The sequence below is a fragment of the Ambystoma mexicanum genome, chromosome 3q (assembly GCF_040938575.1).
Source record: "Ambystoma mexicanum isolate Mex_15411 chromosome 3q, UKY_AmexF1_1, whole genome shotgun sequence".
Lineage (NCBI taxonomy): Eukaryota > Metazoa > Chordata > Amphibia > Caudata > Ambystomatidae > Ambystoma > Ambystoma mexicanum.
In genome coordinates this window covers 155931996-155950199 of record NC_090926.1, presented here as the reverse complement: position 1 = coordinate 155950199, position 18204 = coordinate 155931996, and the positions used below count along the sequence as shown (strand labels likewise).

At 41.7% G+C, this 18204-nt stretch overlaps 1 protein-coding gene across 5 annotated transcripts in view; it reads left to right on the top strand.

Moving 5' to 3' along the window:
- SLC11A2 (solute carrier family 11 member 2) overlaps positions 1-17751 on the top strand; it is a 679758-nt gene extending 662007 nt beyond the window's left edge. For all 5 annotated transcript variants that reach the window (XR_011304995.1, XM_069653368.1, XM_069653369.1 and 2 more), the window contains one exon: positions 7476-17751. Coding sequence is in view for 3 of the 5 variants with exons in the window: in XM_069653368.1 (XP_069509469.1) it covers positions 7476-7556 (81 nt within the window). In the remaining 2 variants the exon portion in view is untranslated. The remainder of the gene's footprint in view (positions 1-7475) is intronic.
- The last annotated feature ends 453 nt before the right edge of the window (positions 17752-18204 follow it).

Sequence of the window (18204 nt, the reverse complement as noted above, 5' to 3'; positions counted from 1 at the left end):
GGGGTATTCTGGAATGCAGCTGAGGATAATTCCATTGGATTGTTGATGAGTGAGACATAATAGGGGATGAGGGAGCACTTGTGGATGGGGCCACTAGTTCCAATACGTTTTGGGGATTGATCAGATCACTACAAATGAAGAAGGTCTCGAAGAAGCTTCGTTTTGTTAAGCATTGCTGCTATGAAAGGATAGCTGAGGCACACACACGCAGCCACTGTTTGCAAGTAAAGGCTTGATCATCAGGTGGTCTATACTCATGAACAGATGTTAGGGAGCCACATGATAATGGGTTTCAGTTTGCCATCTATTACAAACAGCTTTATGCCAGGGAGGGTATTTTCACCACCAAATGAGTTGGAGGCTCCCTCTTGTCCTTCATTTCCAGGCTTTCGCAAGCTGTCTTGGAATATTTGGGTGCCCCAATCACATGGGAAGTGCAACTTGCCATAAATGGGATGTAGTCCGGCAAGTTACCTAGGGCCAGACGGTTTTACTGTTAACTTTTGTGAAAGGTTTCATGATGGTCTCGCCCCCATATTACAGATTATCTTTAAGGGTAGTCTAGAGATATACTCGGTCCTCTTACTTGAATGCATCCCTGTTATCTATAAAGAGGTATGGTATCCTACACAGTGTGCATCATACAAGCCTATTTCTAGGTGCCAAAATCCTGACAAGTGTATTGGTTTGCTGATTAGATTGGCACCTTCCAGATACTATACATCAGATGAAGCTCTGTGTTAACGCAGCTGCTAAGGTGCAGATAATGGGAGAAAAGCTTTGAACCTGATTTGTGTGACACATGATCGTCATACTGACCCAGCTGTGGTCTCGTTTGCTGCCAGGGCGCAGACGGAGCACAGATCCTCAGGAGCCATGGAAGAATTAAGCACCCCTACCTTCGAAGAAAGGCTAGACATTCCAAATATGAGGAATAAAGAGTGTGAGCCTTTCCAAGGTGATAACAGTGCTACTTGATACACTCCCTTCCTTAGGACAATCAGTATGGGCACAGGAGCTGCAAGGGGACAGAAATCTCTTTAATATGTGTACCAAAGGACATAGGTTATTGCAAGAATCACCCTGAACAGGGGCCTACCTCCTGGGTACACTGCACCCTACCCGGTAGCTAATTTGCAGGATTGAACTTGTGGTCTTGATGGTGGAAGAACAAACGCAAATAAAACCTAAACAACAAGGGGTTAGTTACCTAAGGATTGATACTTTGGAAGAAAAGTTTCAAAATAGATCAGAATGACCTGAGGAACATAAAGTTCTGTAACGGACTGTAAACTTAAGGGACAGTTGAGAGAACAGTGCCTGTAGGCACAGCCTCTCAATCTATACAGCAGCTGCTGTGATTGCCGTAGGATTCGCGTGACGCACACCTGCGGATCAGAGGAAAGGACCTCAAAGCACTGGTAAGCATTGCGCTGAACCCAGAAGATGTCTCCTGCCAGAGGAGAGATCCGCAGCGCCCTGGAGAGACTGCTTCACCTTGCCCCCAGCCTCCAGAGCAACAGGTGAGTTTGGCAGATGGTGAGTGGGCATCCTGCTTGCCGCCGACAAATTCTAACACGTAAAGGCATTTCACCAGGTCAGATGGAGATTTACCCAGGAGAGACGCAAAGCTTTTGGTTTTGCCCCTAACTGGCCATGTTGGTTGGCAAACCTGTACTGTAATCCTATATCAACAGGTGAATGGAGTCTGATCTCTTTCTTTCCCCTATGTAGGAGCACCCATCAGGGATGCCACCAACGCCTCCGTTTTTGCTTTTGGCAGTTTTATTTCTGATGTGTATAAAGTCCATCAAACATTTCACAGGATGCACATTATATTACAATTTTTCCACATAGTCTACAGGCAATAAATACATTTCCTAACCAATTAAAACCAGTCGAATACGAGCCAATCAATACAAAAAATAAATATTCTCTCAACATTATATTCCCTCACTTAAATACTCATTCAGCCTATATGGACCTAGGTCAGATTTTAAGTGCAGCTAGTTTCAAAATAGCTTTTTACATATAATAGAGCCTTTTCTGCCTCCCTCTTCGTCTTGAACAATTTAAACCTATTAATAAAGGAAGCAACCATTTATTTTATCATGTTGCAATACCATTATTTGCTTTAGAGATGGAACTCCTTCCAAATCACATCAGGAGCTCACCTCAAATTAAGGATGGCCTGCTTAATTTGACGAATCCACTCATTTTGAAACCATCCCTTTTCTCTGTTTTACATCTATTTTCGAAATGTTGGGGTACCAAAATAATGCTGATAAATGTAATTCTGCCTCCTCAGGATGCCCAAGGGTACAGGCCTTGACACACAGGGTTTGAAGCATCTCCCATTTAAAGTATGTATTGACGGGATCAAATGTCTGAGTTCCCATACATTTTTCTAGTCTGTACCAAATTATCTACCCTCTTTGGGACACGATTCTCTTGGATCTGTGCAGGTAAGTTGACCGGTACTCGGGCTGTCGTGGGGTTAGTACTAAATGGGAGCTACATCTGTTGTTGACATACACTGACAGTGGATAACACTGTGAAAAGACTTTGTTCCTCACCAATATAAATTGCATGCAATCAAGTTGCTTCATAGATGGAAACTCCCTTCAGCCAGATTGGCTAAAATATTTCCAGGCCACAGTGATAAGTGTTTATTAGCATGTGTGTTGTGTGTTTCCGGATGTGTGAGGTTATTGGTATGAGGCATTTTCTCGGATCAAAGAGTGTGATGGGATTAAAACATCCCTTGCGCCTTTGCTGTCTCCTTTGGGCCTTCCTGCGAGGGAAGAGAGGGCATTTGATCTTGCACATGTGGTAAATCACTTACTGATTACTGCTACAGCCGGACTGACCTCTGTCAAAATGGGAAACCAAACCGCTTTATTAGAATGGACACAGAATTGGTCCCTTTTACCTGGAGAATGAATGTTTTTCATTTTGGGATACTTATGGTTTAATGCGCCCGGCTTTCCATAAAAATAGTGATGCTTCTGCAACATAATTGCTTCTTTTTCTCGTTAAATGATTGTATTATTATTACAATACCCCTAGTAGTCCTGCGATGGGGAGGGGATGTGTGAGAAGGGACGGGAAAGGGCCCTCCAAAATATGTTTTCTAGTGGTACTTTCATTGCTTATGCTGAAAAGCCTATAGGGTACGTTCAAATTCTGAGTGGTTAAAATTGTAATTTGTTATAAAGGGCCCTGTTTACAGAGCCGAAGTACAGTTTTGGTCAGAGTAAGCCTTTAGCAATCTTGGACAGGCAGCAGCCTTTAGGAGAGCCAGAGAAGGTTTTGATTGACTAATGAAAGCCTCTTGTGTCAAGCAGTGAGATGGACTCGAAGGATGTGAATTCATTGGCTTATTAATGTTGATTTCTCCCGTTGACTAAGCACATCTGTGTCCTGCTAGGTATGTAAAGCTTAATAATAACCCTTCAAATGTTCACTCATTTTCTCAGACAATATCTGAGCTATAAGACTAGTATAGCCAGTGGAACATCTTGTAGGGCCCAGTGATTGTTCAGAACACTTCATTCCAATGCTAGCAGCAGTGTGGTGAATACCCTCAGCCAACTCCATACGACCGCCCAGGTGGATGTATGTACCAAGTCCCCCTGGGCAATTGCACGGAGATGGCAGTGGGAAAGTAGCTTGTATATACTTTATATTTTCAGGAGCAACACTAGTTATGATAGCTTCCTGGAACCCACCTTTGGATAATACCAGGGGTTATGGTATCCTCTTTAAAACTTCTTTAAACGCCCTCGCTCTGCTGGGGCCTTTAACTATATCAGTAGTTCCCATAATGCCCATGGCCCTCAGACCTTCCCTATAAATCTTAATTATAGCATTGGAATGTTGTCAGCCTATTGTAAAGAATGAGGCAGCAGAGGGGCTTAACTGCTGTTATAACATTGGAGTGTTGGCAGCTCCATTGCAGACCATACAGTAGCTGAGGGCTATATTGGCCTGTAGAAGTCTTCTGTCCCAACAGTCCTTTGTTTATCCTTTGTCTGTCCTTGTTTAAAACCGAAAATGTCTTCCTAATTCGGAGGAAGCTTCTAATAGCAATAATGCCCTCTCCCCCAAGGGTTATTAATGAGTGGTAACGCATTTTAGCACTTGCTTCACTCTTGGCTCTTCAATTGGTCTCCCTAGTGACAATCTTAATCGACATTCCACCAGGACAACGCTCAATATGAGGTTCTGAACACCTTATCCATCTAAGTTTGTGGTTTTATTTGTATCCTGTTTTTGTACCTGTTTTGCTCATATAATTACATTACAGCCCTCCGAGGGGAGTCTGTAACAGCTGTTGTCGTCTCTTGCCCTTGTTATCTACCCAGAGCTTTAGTACAGCCCTGCACCTGGAATGTACTGCCTCATTAGATGCACAGCCTGGGGTAGAGAGCTTGGCAGGAAACCTCTGCACTCCTTAGGTGATCATACAGCTTTGTCTTCAGTAATGCAAACCAGTTCTGCTTTATAATGTATTCCTCTGATAGAAAGGAGCATGGCATCCTTTGCGCAAAATAGATGAGTGTAAAGCAAAGATGCAAACATTTAATAAAATGGCAGAGGGTAAGTACTAAAGGAAATTGAAATGAAATATGGTATTTCCCAATTTGATGGGAGGTATAACTTGAAGAGTAACAACATTCATTTTCCCCAACCCGTAAATCTAGAATAAAATGTGCCAGCGGGTGCAGGTTGAAGTCTTTGTTTATCTCATTGACTGTGTACTGACCATTGTGGTAGCATGGAAGCGCAGATACAGAGCCTGCAGTGAAGCATACTCCAAAGTATATCATTAAGGTTCCCAGGTTTATCGTCCTCTTCTTTTCAATATGTATATATATTCCTATTTCTTTTTGTTTTGAAAGTTGCAACAAACATTATGTATTAGCAGATTTATTCAAGTAAAACATACATGGTGCTTGGATATCTGTCCAGGCATGCGGACGTAGCTCGACCCCTGCAGATGAAGCCATGCTCCGTTTTCACCTCCGTTACAAATTGGAGTACTATTTGGGGGTACTTTTTGATTAAATATAATTCCTGAGATGCAGGGAGCTGGCCTCTTGCAAATCAAGGCAAGGCAATTTTCCTTTCACTTTTCAAACTATTGTAGGACAAATGCAGCTCCAGTAGATCAAGCAAACCACCATTGTTTCCTCTTTAACACATTGAGAGATGTGTTTGTTAAAAAGCACAAATAATAAATATGCACAGGTCACCAACACATTCATCTTACTTTCTCTCTCTCTCTCTCTCTCTCTCTCTCTCTCTCTCTCTCTCTCTCTCTCTCTCTCTCTCTCACACACACACGCACACGCGCACGCACGCACGCACGCACACACCCCCCCCCCCCATGAAAGTTATATGAAATCTGACGAAACCCAGGGTACAAGATAGGATAACAAAAAACAGACAATGGTTCTGAACTTTGTGTCCTCAGGCTTCAGCATTGCGGGGACATTTAGGATTTGCAAGTTCCATTGATGGCTTCTGGTTTACATTTCTAGAGAGCATAAAGGTCTGAGTTGGATTGTGTCCCATTTCTGTGGGAATACCCTTTTTAGGAAGGATTTGTCATTGAGCTCTGCAGGCACAGTTTCAACCAAGACGTCATTGACCAAACAGACCTTCTGTGCTTACGAAACCAGTACATATGATGATTATGAAAGTTTGTATGTTCAACTGGAAGCCTCTTTACTCCAAACTTCATTTGGGACAAGTTTTCGCTCTTGAGTGATCATTTTTAAATATATTTCCGAGGCAAATGTCAATATAAACATGTTTTTTTATTCCCGAATGCATTCGATGATCTGACGAGATCAAAATAAATTGCATACACTTGAAGTTTGAATGTGTGTGCACTGTGTCAAAGTCTTCCACATTGTTTTTTGACCACTGTACTTTGTCTTGCAAGCTTTCATTTCCGAAATGTGTAAGTAACTCGAATACTTCCAAGAGAAAATTGTGCATGAATAAGGACTTGATCTCTTTGCTTATTTGCGTTTGTTTTTTTGTCTACAAATTGTGGTCTGTGGCAATCATTCGGTCCATTAATTCAATGCTTTATTCAAATATGTGTTAGTTAAATAATAATATAACCATTGATTACTCCTCGAATCTTGTCTATGGCCTCCACTCCTACGATTCCATGCAGTAGGACAATCTATCAATCATGCAGATGTTGGGGATCACAAGTCTTCAGCACCCACATTCAATGTTCTACGTTGATCAATGCAACCTAATCTCCTTTTGTCCAGGCCAGACACAGTTTGCATATATACTTGCTAAATGTTTCCCCAGTTTATTAAACATGTTTGAAACTGTTGGGTTTATGTGAACCCCAGTGCAAGTTGGCATTAAAGAACCTCCTTATTTACAGCACTCTTCAATGGTCAAGACTAATAAATATGGTTCTGAAGTAACCACTCCTAATTACTTGGGACATTCTTGCCCACTGTGTCCTAATGTGGTCAACCGCCCAATCACAGAAGATATTCTTAACAACAATGGCACCTCCTTTTACCACTACGCCAGACTTGTATGGTTATTTGGTAATGAAGAGAGTAGGCTATAAAAGCTGAAAAGATCAGTTTCCAGGCAATTTGATGCATCTTATTTATTTATTTATTTGAACATTTGTATAGCGCACAAAATCCAGAGCTATATAGGCGCTTAATCTTCTGAGATTGGTTACAGGCATACAATTGAACTTATTCATAGATGAAAGGTTACTGGCGCAGGGTATTTATTCATGTATCCTCCATCTTCAGGAAACCAATATCTGTTTAGCTACAGAACAAAAGCAATGATGTGGCTGAAAACTCACATTTAGGCAATGAAATGGATTGAGAACAGTTATCACTCTTAATCTGACAGTAATAGGTTCACATGTATGTTTATAGCCTTGAAAAGTTGCCTATTTGGCGAGAAACATGCATTTGCTAAACTCGGTCTACAGACTGAATAACAGAACATGCCACGTTGAATCAATCCTCACACGTGGCATGGCCTTAATTTAAATAAGCATGGTGTTAAGATTGGCAGTTTATCTCAGGCAACAATCTAGTTGACGGAGTGGCTATGTAAAACCAAATTAAAGGTATGCAAAGCCTTCTTTCCCTCCTCCAAGCTTGGATTTGTCAAGGCTGTGCAAATGCCATTTCTGCAGTACATTACACCTGGCAAGCCTCTGCAGTATCTCAGAATGTACTGTAATGGTGCCCAAATGTGAGGAGCTTTTAGGAACTTGTCAAGTTGTCTTCTGGGGTAGACTAGCTATGAGAAACCATGGCTGCGCTCAATGATTTGCTTTCACATTTGATTTCTGTGCATGTTGCTCTGTGCCTTGTTGATTAGATCTCCGTTAATTTCGTTACATGTAGGCAGATTTCTGTTTTTCATACGACTCATTTTCGTTCTCTCTTTTTACCCTGTAGTATCACCTGGGCATAATTACGAGCCCAGAAACGCTGCTTCTGAATGATCTTGATGCCGATGACAGTGTCCTGAAACATTGATTCAGACGGAGAGAACGAGGCGCACATTGTACACGTGTGTGTATCAGCAGGCCCTGGTTCTGGGTGATCCGTCTGTTCCCGTTTGCACACAGGAGATTTCCAAAGAACACATTGAGCAGAGGACCTGCAGCCTGCGTTCTCAAGCAGCTACATGGTGGCAAAGAGGAATATTAAAAACTGTACTCTCAATAGATTGCTACCTTAAAAACAAAATGAGGTAGTACTTGTTCCCTGGGTGCTGCTAAAACAGGAACAGTACACAGCAGAGCTGTACTTCACTCGAGGGATGTGATTTTGAACCCGCGACCCTGAGATGCTGGATAGCACTTAGCCATTGTGAGGCTATTGCTAGAGGTGCTGCTACAGTTGGTTGAATGTATGTGGATATGGTTCCACCTCTGACCTTTTGGTGGTACATACCATGTGCGCATCTTCTACAATACGCGATTCCTTTGTTTTTGGGTCGCTGCAAAAGACATCCGTTTTCTCAGTTTTCCCTCTCCCCTCGTTCTTTGGGTTCTTCTAACCTTATTCCTTCCCCTGTTCCTCCTTTTAAATTATTAGAGTATTTCCAGCGGTTAGTCTTGGGCTTAAACAGTTTCCCAGACCATTAACATGGGGGGTGATCCCAAGTGCTTTTGCCCAGAGTGAGAACTAATTTGTTTCCACTTTACAAGCTATTTTTTTGGGTTGTTCTGGAATTACAACACAATGGGTATTGCCTATAGAGGAGAGAGCTAATGTAACGTCATTAAGCAGCAGAAGTTTTTTTTATTGTTTATTTAAGTGTTGGCCTGGCTGATGAAAGGGACACTTCCACACCTGTTTTCTTTTTTTTTTAGGAAAAGGACCACTTTGCTTGTCAAGCAGAGTATCCAGCTATCTGCTTCTCTGTACAGAGATGTGTAGACTACTTTTTAATTGGTAAATCTAAGCATTACATTAAACTAAGTCCCTCCTCAGTTTGCCATCCAAACGAGACTCCAGCAACACGAGGGAGATTGCCAAGACCCAGATCCTCTGGACTGCTGCTCCCTTAGACCAAGACATTTTAGGTGTGTTCAGTTTTTCTATAGCGGCACACTACAAACAAATCCTTATTATTAACAAAATGAAAAGGACACCACCATCCACTCCATGCTTGCCATAGATTTGGCAGGTTGATATCCTGGTAGTGGGAGCAGCAGAAGCTTCTATTTGGTATTCCGGTGTCCTTAATAATAATAATGTATTTCTTATATAGCGCTACACATCCATAGGTCTTGGAGCGCTGAAATAACAGAAGTCATTATTAACGAGTGAAGCACACATTCCGTTTCTGGAAATGTTCCATGCCCACCCCAAAGGGATATTTATATTTCACTTGCTTATGGTGTGACGTGTGAATCATAGAGAGACCCCATGGTATTTGTAGCCCATTACTGTGCACTCCTGCGGTTGCTTAACACAGCACGAGCCCAAATAGCCATTTCATTAGACCATCAAAAAATTAGAGATGTGCCAAATTACACAATTATGGTTTTGCCCAATTTTATGAAATTGTGCATGAAAACCTTTTAAAAGTTTTGTACATTTTTAAAAAAATGTAATACGTACATTTGTGGCAAATTGTGTGTTCAAAAAACGTTTTTGCGTTTTTTAATTCCTTCAAAAAAGTCAGCAATATGTACTGTCACTTAAGATTTAGTCAGCAAATTAAATGAAGTGATTTCCAATGTTTCCTGAAAATATCTGCAGCAAAGGTTTATCTGTAGTTTTTCTTTCCCAGCATAGTTAGTTGCATATCCAAAACATTCTTTTAGACTATATAATTGGGTTTCCATTTGCTGAGGAAAAAAACTTAGGAAAAAGTCAAAGATTTTTACCCTTGTGATCATGAAATGGAAAGATCGCCTGCGTAGAAATAGTACTAAAATGGTGTTGAGGCTGGCAAAGTCTTCTTTGAAATGCTATGATCGGTGGCCGAAGTGGGCGGGAGCAGTGCTCCTGTACTTTTCTTGATTTAGTTTCACTGTTCCTATACTTAAAGAAACCGTTCAGGAATGGGAATGGTTTTGTTTTAAAATAAAAGTGTAGAAAGAAGTTGAAACGTGCACTTCAGTGCTCTGCACTGAATGTTCCATTAAACAGCAGGTGCATTTGTTTAATACTTTGTATGGCGCATGGCAGGGGGTGTGGCGATGGGGATTGTGGGAAGCGGGGACAGGCCAGCAGTAGTTCTGCTACTTCTTTTCGTACACTTCAACCACTGTCTATGATTGAATAGTGGAAGTGGCATGACTTTTAAACATATAAGGCATTCTATTAATGGGTAGTTTCCTTGATGCACCCTTATTCATCTCCAGAACCGTTTAGAAGATCATGGAGATTTGCCTCTGTTCCTTTCTATAGCACGACCTTTCTAACTGTCATCTTAATGAGGTGCCAATTGCTTGATTACCTATCTTACTGTACATTAAAAAGAAGGAATGATGCCAATTAGAGAGCCAATACGGGTTACATACACCCTGACACGTAAAAGCTTTGAATAGTGTGTCTTCATGCAAACCTTGTGTTCTCTTCTTCGCCCTCATTAAATTGCTTGAGCACCCCGTTGCTTTATTGTATTCACATTTACTTCAGACGTATGCAGCATTGCATCCATTTTCAGTATGTGCTCTGAATGCTAAGCAAGTGGGGACATAGCTGGTATGGATACCTTTTTAAATGTCTTCCATTATTGCTGATCATCTTAATTGATCCAGTGATCGAACAACAAGCTAATCGATTGATCCAAGGTAATCGATTGATCAAGGGTAGTATAAAAAAGTTCAGAAAGTACCTACTATGGAGCAGGTTATTGACAATTCAAGTTCCTATGTAAAGCTTTCAGCAAATGAGCCATAAAATGTGTACTATGGGGGCATCCATGTTGTGAAATGAATGCGTCTCCCTCTGCTCTCACAGCAATAATCGAGCAAAATCCCCCTACTGGGAGATTTTGCTTATTACTGCCGGAGAGCAGAGCATGTTGGCAGCCTACAGACTGCCAGCCTTGTATTGATAAATGCTGTGACTTTCTTTTTAAGTTTCCAGGGCAATAACTTCAATTATTAATATTCCACCACCCACCACAGGAGCCCTGGAAACTTAAAACAAAAGTCATGGAAAATATTAATATTCCGCCGCGGCATGGCTGAACTTTAGTAATTGCTGGTACTTTCATTTTAAGATTCCAGACTGGGGGAGCCCTGGAAACTTAAAAAGAGAGTAACTGCAATTATTAATATTCCGCTGCAATCAGCGGGTAGCGTAGTGTTCATAATTGCAGTTACTTTCTTTTTAGGTTCTCAGGGCTCCCCATGAAACATAAAAATAAAGTAACTTCAATGATCAATACAACGCTGGCAGGCTGTAGGGGGCTTTTGCTTGATTGTTGCCACAAGAGTAGAGTTAATATAAGCACAGGAGGCTCAATCATTTTCCCAAATGGATGCCTCCTAGTGCTTTAAATGTATGACTTTGAGGCGCATTTGCCGAATATTTTACATAGCAACTTTGGAACTTTAACAACATTTTTTTGTTGGGTATATTATTTATTATGGCCCACCTTTTAAAAGAATACAATTTTTGAGTGAACTGCCCCTTTAAGTTCACCCAAGGAATATTTATTATGCAATCTTAACACCTTGCACAATTGAGGATTGCATACATTCTAAAATGTCAACAATCAACCCAGTTCTAGAGGATGTACAACCACTGTTCAAGTATGACCTCATCCATTCTCTATTTGTGCCTCCGTTAGGCAAACCATCTACTTATTATTTTCTTTGTGTCTACAGGACAGGGTTGTTGGTTTGTTCATTTACGTTTTTTATTACTGCCCTAAACTCTTTATTTCAGATGTGTTTGTTCTGTGAAGTTTTGCTGCTTGTCCTCTAGCGACCTCGAATGCGTTCTGAACTTTGGTGGAAGTCGCACACTACTATTTACATAGGATAGATGGTGTGATTGCCTTTGTGCCTTTTGTTTAAATCCTAAAGCATGTTGGAGGGAAATAAGGGTTTGGGAAGTTCCATATACTCCGTTTCCACCAATATAGTCACCCGGCTAACCTAAATGGTCAACAGAAAAAGAAAAATGACACCGGTTTTTGAAACTATGCATGCATCCTTGTAGAAAACATTTGTGAAGCGCAGATTTCCATTCTCGATTTTGCCAGCAATCTGATGAAGTATTTGTTTTACATAATGACCAATTCTGCCTCCTATTTTTCCAACTTCTTGTGTAGTCTAGGGATCAGTTCAACCTCTGGTTTGAGGTCAAAAAATTCCCAGAAATGGGACTGTGCACTCCATAAATATTTGTATTGTGACCGGCTTCAAGATATTTGTCTTGATAAATTGTTGAGAGAAAATATATCAATTTATTGTAAATTGGTATTGTATAATCTTTAGTAATCAGAAAGATGAGTGTTCATGTTTTACACAGGCCTGAATTACACATTTGGTTTGATAAAGTCATAAAGTGTGAAACAGCTGGCACTTGTTCGCTCACTTGGCATTCTAGTCTCAGGATGTTTATCTTTTTCACTTAAATGCTTCAGGGCGATCTTGTATATTTTCTTAGCCTGAATTGAATCTGCTTCTTGTTAACATAAAGTTAGAAACTGACGGGGCAATAGATGCTATCTTGATCCTGGTCAAGACATATTCTGGTTTTGATCATGGCAGGAGATTGAGCAGTATTATCCAAATGTACAAATTCAATACAATATGGTGATCAGGATTTAAATGAGAATGCTGGTCCCACGTGTTAACTGGCAGCCGGAGAGAGGATTTCTTGCTGTTCTGGCCTTAGTGAAAGTCTGCATAATTTTGCCAGCGTAAAATTCAACCTTGGTTTTTGCGTAGGATAAGAGTCCTGCCTGGGTTTGTTCTGGTTCTATGTTAAAATCTAATCATGCATTTTTTTCTTTATCTTATGGGGTGCTATGGCTCATCTGCCTGAGTTAATATGCCCAAGTGCAGTGGCCCTTTTCTGACCAGTACGGGCTGTGAAAAACTGCTTTATTGTCTTTAGCACCCATTGGGTAGCTGGCGATAAAGCATTTCATTTGTGGAAGAACTCCCAAAGGGAAAAATGCCTCGAGCAAAGATGGCCACCAGGGAACATTGACAGGGAGGTCTAAAAGAGCACCCTTTTTCTATTTCTATGATGGCCACCAAATGGCAGAAGGGAAGTAAGCTGGGACCAGGACAGTACACAAGGAAAGTGCTAGTGGGTCGGGGGAGTAGAAGAGCGACAGGGCAAAGCTGTGCATCAGAGTTTGGGTATAGAAAAATGCAGTTGCATGGATTTTAGGAAGGAAAAACCATCTTAGTTTTTCCATATTGCCATTCAAAGGGGGTACCCCATCCTCCTTTTCCCACCCTTTTGTCCATTCCACAGCCTAATTTATCTTTATCCTCCACAAAGTTGGATCTTTGTCAGAACATCGTACATTTGCAGGTGTTTTCACGTTAGTGGTAAATTCCAGATCCAATACAGCCTTAGATTTTGTGTGCAATCCATTTTATGCTGTGTTTATATCCATTTCCGGGTACACTCTGGACACACTCTGGGCAAAGGCTTCAATGGACTAGACCTAGCACGTGACAGTTCAGGGACAAGTTTGTTCTTTGTTTTGCACAGGTTCGTCCTCGTCCTCTTAATAGGTCGTTTTATCCGTGATGGCCACATCTTTCAAGTTCAAAGTGGGCACTATGGCACATGTTCAGCTTCATCATGATGGTGCCATAATACGCGGTAAGACCCAGTGCATGGATTCCATCTCTTACTGAGTGCATGTTGTGTTACTGGCATTTTATACCGCTACCATGTGCATGGTCTCCAGTCACTGTTGCTTTGAATTCAGTGAGTCCTTTTGTTTCAACCCTTCACCCAGAGAAGGTGTCAAGAACACTACCAGAGGAGGGGTATCATTTTTGTTACATAGTGGGATGAGAAATTGACAACATCCACTTGAATGAGCAAACTGTTTCCAGGAGCAACCAAATCCACCTTGAGAGCAAGCACACATGGTAAAGAAAAATCGTATAAGGTATAACTAGAAAGTTTTGATGTTGCGATCTGCGATATCAGGTAAAGGTCCTATAATTTACTTGGTTATCAGTTTATTCGTCTTTGTATTGAATACATTTCTCTCTTGTGGAAAGGCGCTAATATACATGTAGGGGAAAATATATATTTCCCTTGATGATCTACACCTGTGATGTGTACTTCTCTGTTGCTATACCGTTCTCTGCTATCTTTCCTCGCCACTAGATTCATAGCCAAGCCACCCCAAACTGAGCCCTCTTCAGAGGACAAGGTGTCGGTGGTACTTAGTTGGTAGTTTTGCAAGTTCTTGACGTTACTGCAACTTCACCAAATTCATACGTAACCTTGTATAGTTATAGAATGTCTGCATTACTCGCATGTGCAAAAGATGGTGCAAAAAGATTGCGAGTGTATTGGCAAGGAAGCATTGGGTAGAACTGGAGTTAAGGGTAAGCAACTTTATCTACAAAATATAGACACAAGTACGCTATTTTCATCACACGGTTCTTCGGTTCTTTATTACATTTGTATTGCCCAGTTTGTGCGGAATTGTGCTCACAATAGCATCTCATGAAAATGCACTATTGTGACTTTTCAGGGAGTGGTCCCAGAACAAAGTTGTACGTCTATGAGGTAAGAGCCTGCTGCAACAAATTGAAGTGGCATTGTGGGCACTGTGCCCACACCAACACACGCTCAAAGTGCGTTTTGAACCTTGCTGGCATTTAAAGAAACCAAATCAGTATCCTAGGCATGTTAGTTAACGATGGTCCTGTGTATCAAATAATCTGTCTACATTTTCATAATAAATTAAGTCTTGCATCCTGATTTGACAAATGCACAGAAATGTAGTGCCGATTGTGCTGCTTCTATCCAATTCGCGCATCCTTATTGTTAAGTCAAATTGCATACGGTATGGGTTTGCCTAACCATTATTTTTTATGTGACTTTGAATTGTAAAACTGAAACTACTGATGTCTTTTCTTTTAAGTAATGTAATCTATTTTGCCACGATTTCTGTTGTTGGCTGTTTTACATAACCAGTAATTTGTTCGTTATTGAGAACATTCTACTCTGTGTCCACCCAATGGTGTGTAAATGAGATTTCATTATTTATTTCAATTATGGATGTTAAGATGGTCCGAATAAACCCAAAGGCTTGAATACGATGCTGTACCAGCACCTTCCCTTCCTCTCCAGTCTTACAGAGGGAATAAGCTGCCTTTTCTAGTATTTACATTTTTGTTCACGTTAGCCGCAGCAAGCTGTGGGTCGGAGCAAATGTGTGTGTGTTTTTATTTGCCTGCAAAGTGCCTTGTGATCAGTGGTGTGGGGTTGGATCTTTAGGATTAACAATACATGTCAAAGATCTGCAATAGAGTTAAACATCTAGTTCACCTTTTCAGGTTATCCCCAGGGAAACATTAAAGGCGTAAAGCAGTTCAGATAGCGATAGAATCGTTAATGCTGCCGACCTCAGTCCTAAGAAAAGATGTCCTGTTTTCACATTAACTATTTTACAAGTGGATTGCCCCAATTCTCAACATCTCTTCCTATCTACCTGTAGGTAATGTTCTGATTAATTTGCACCACTGAAACTCAGTTTAAAAAGTGATGTGCTCGCCTTAGAAGGGCATATTTTCACACCCTAAGAAGGTGTTGTAAAGGCAGGTAATTGATGGATCGTTTAAGTGACGTAGATACTTGCCTCTCAGCGCTGTACTGAGACCATCATGGGTCATGCAAACCATTCTCCCAACAAGCTTTATTTGCGTCAATAGCCTGAAAAGAAAGGTTTGACACCATGTTAGTCCATTCCCTTTTTCCAAGCCTTAGCTTGAATGTTTGCTGGCTCTACATTCCACAATCCATCAAACCCGTTCCTAATTCTAGCTTGTAACTAAATGTTGAGCCTTATCCAGTGCAGACAGTCTTGTTCAGACATGAAGTGCCTTAAAATAACAGCCCATTTTGCGTATGTCATTGTATATTTCACTGAAAGACATGCCAGTGGGAGCACAGATGTAAGGGAATGTTTGCCATGCAACTGAGTTTTCCTGGCAAATATATTGAGCCTGGATGAAAAAGGTCCATGTGCATACGTTTCACTGACCAATCTTAAACCTCCTGCACCCATTGGGTGCAAGTCACTCGAAGAATCTTGCCAAACTCATTCATTTACCAATATATGTAATAATCACTTTTTTATGTCATCTTGTGATAGGGTACCTGGGTGGGAGGCACAACGAAGCTGAAGCAAGAATAGGTTATAACAAAAAAACAGGGTTGGGTTCTGACAACAACTGTAAAGGAATCGTAGGATATTTCTACATTCATAAATCATAAAGAAATTCTCATACAAAATTTCGAGTGGGGGGAGACCCACATGCCTGCTTGATGTCTAATTGTTGACTCTTGTCTTTTCTGTGGCCTGAATCCCTGTTGAGTACGATGTTAGGCCTTCTGTTCTGGTCTTGGACACGCAGCACTGGGTGAGTCTTTCCAGCACCGGATGAGTCTTTCCAGCACCGGTGCGCACACTCGTGGTATGGTCTGGGATGTTCTGTCTGATGACTGTCTCCCAGCTTTAGGGCCCTGGTCCGCAGGACACCACCTTGTTGACCACCACTATAGCATGCTCTCTGAACTCTTGTGACATTGCAGAGGCGTGAACCTCCTCCCTCCACCTCTAGATTTTACGCAGGACTGACTTGTTCTGCTGGAACCTCCCTGCTCCTTCTTTCTATAAGGGTACCTGCTCTCCTCACACGTGGTATAGCAGCTGCATCTCTCCCCTCTAGTCATTCTCCCTCTACTACCAGTGTTAAGGGATTTCTGATGATTCCTCTCCACCAACTTCTCCACACTCTACAGATGGTTCTGACTGTTCTTCCAACTTCCTCCAGAATGTACCTCCATCTGACACTTCATCCTTCTGCATCCTCCTCCAAACTCTCGCTCCAACCACCAACTACCTCCTCACGCTCCTCTCCTACAAACATCTTCCTCCAATACCTACTCAATCTCCCCACCCTGCCAGATTGAACTGGCAGCCTTTTATAGTAGGGTCTGTCCTTCGCTGAGGTGGAGTTTAAGGATTTGGGGAGCACTTGTGTACTGGGGACAGTGCTGCTCTGTGATTGGGATTTCTGTTTGTCATGTGTTATGGAAGAGGGTGAATCTAATATCATGCTGCCATCAGGGCCAAAACAACAGCTGTCGCTTCCAAAGGCATGTGCCATGGCAAACAATCAGCAGGGCGGCCACTTGGGCTACCCCTTCAGCATTCTGCAAGCATTATTGTCCAGACGGCAGCGCACAATCACACGTCTCTCCTCCCTGGGTTGTCAAGCCATGGTAATCGCCCATGCAGTATGGAGGAAAGGGGACGGAACGTAGGAGTAATTATATGTTACTCACTGTAGTGATTAACATACTCCTAGTCCATAGTCCCCTTTCCTTCTTACGTCCCACCATCCTCCCCCCACCCTTAAAATAAGTAACATAGTATGGCAGTTTAATCTAGCCGACGCGTCAAAGGGGACTGAGATGTGGCGCCAGAGGGCAGATTTGAGGGAGCACATGCTCCTGGGGCCACGCCCCCGCGTGCAACGACATTTAAAGTGGTAACTTTTTTTCTGGGGAAAAAGGTTCAGTTCCCATCCTTAGCGAGTGGCACCCACGCAGTATAGAGGAAAGGGGACTATGGACTAGGAGCACGTTAGTCACTACAGTGAGTAACTTACAATTTCTTGGTCATATCAGGGGAAAATGTCCAATTTTGCATTTGTGTATATACTATAATTGAACAATGTGTAAAATGTCCCCTTTTGAAGGTATCACAGTGGGTGTACACCATGCAATAAATATGGTTCTAATGTTCACTGCCATTCTCCAGAGCACTTTGCAGACAATTTGTATTAAATAAATCCACAAACCCCAGGTACAGTTGGTATTTTATTTTATGTTTGTTTCTGCCTAAAGATGCAATAACATGACAACTCTTTAACCATACGGTACTGCTGGTTTAGTAAATATGCTGGTCAACATGTACATTTGTTCAGTGTCTCAATAGTGGACAATGCGTTGAGCAATTAAAGAAACTTCAATTGCATTTGACGTCTTTGAGTGTGCTTTTCAAAGTGATTTATTAGGTGCACCCAACAGCTCAATGTTGCTAATAGAAACAAACACCAGGCCAAACTCGGCATTTCTTCTGTCCCACTAGTCCCAAATGCTTGCCGATAACCATTTCATCATCTTAGTGGGTCATGCTTATGTTATGTCAACTTGGTAAGGGCTCAGTACCTGCTGTTTAATTCAGGCTGTCCGTTAATTCATATGCAGGACCGCATGAGTAAAGGCTTGGAGGACTGCATGCGCAGGGGCAGAAATGTTTCACAGAGGGGAGGAACATTGGGAGCAAGCAAATAGATTAATCACTTCTGCATTACTGTATTTAGGGAGAGCCATTTGGGCATACCACTATGTATACCGACAAAACAGCACTTTCAGCACACATCGCCACTATTTTGAGCAGTCGATATACCTGTTTGAGGTGTAGTCT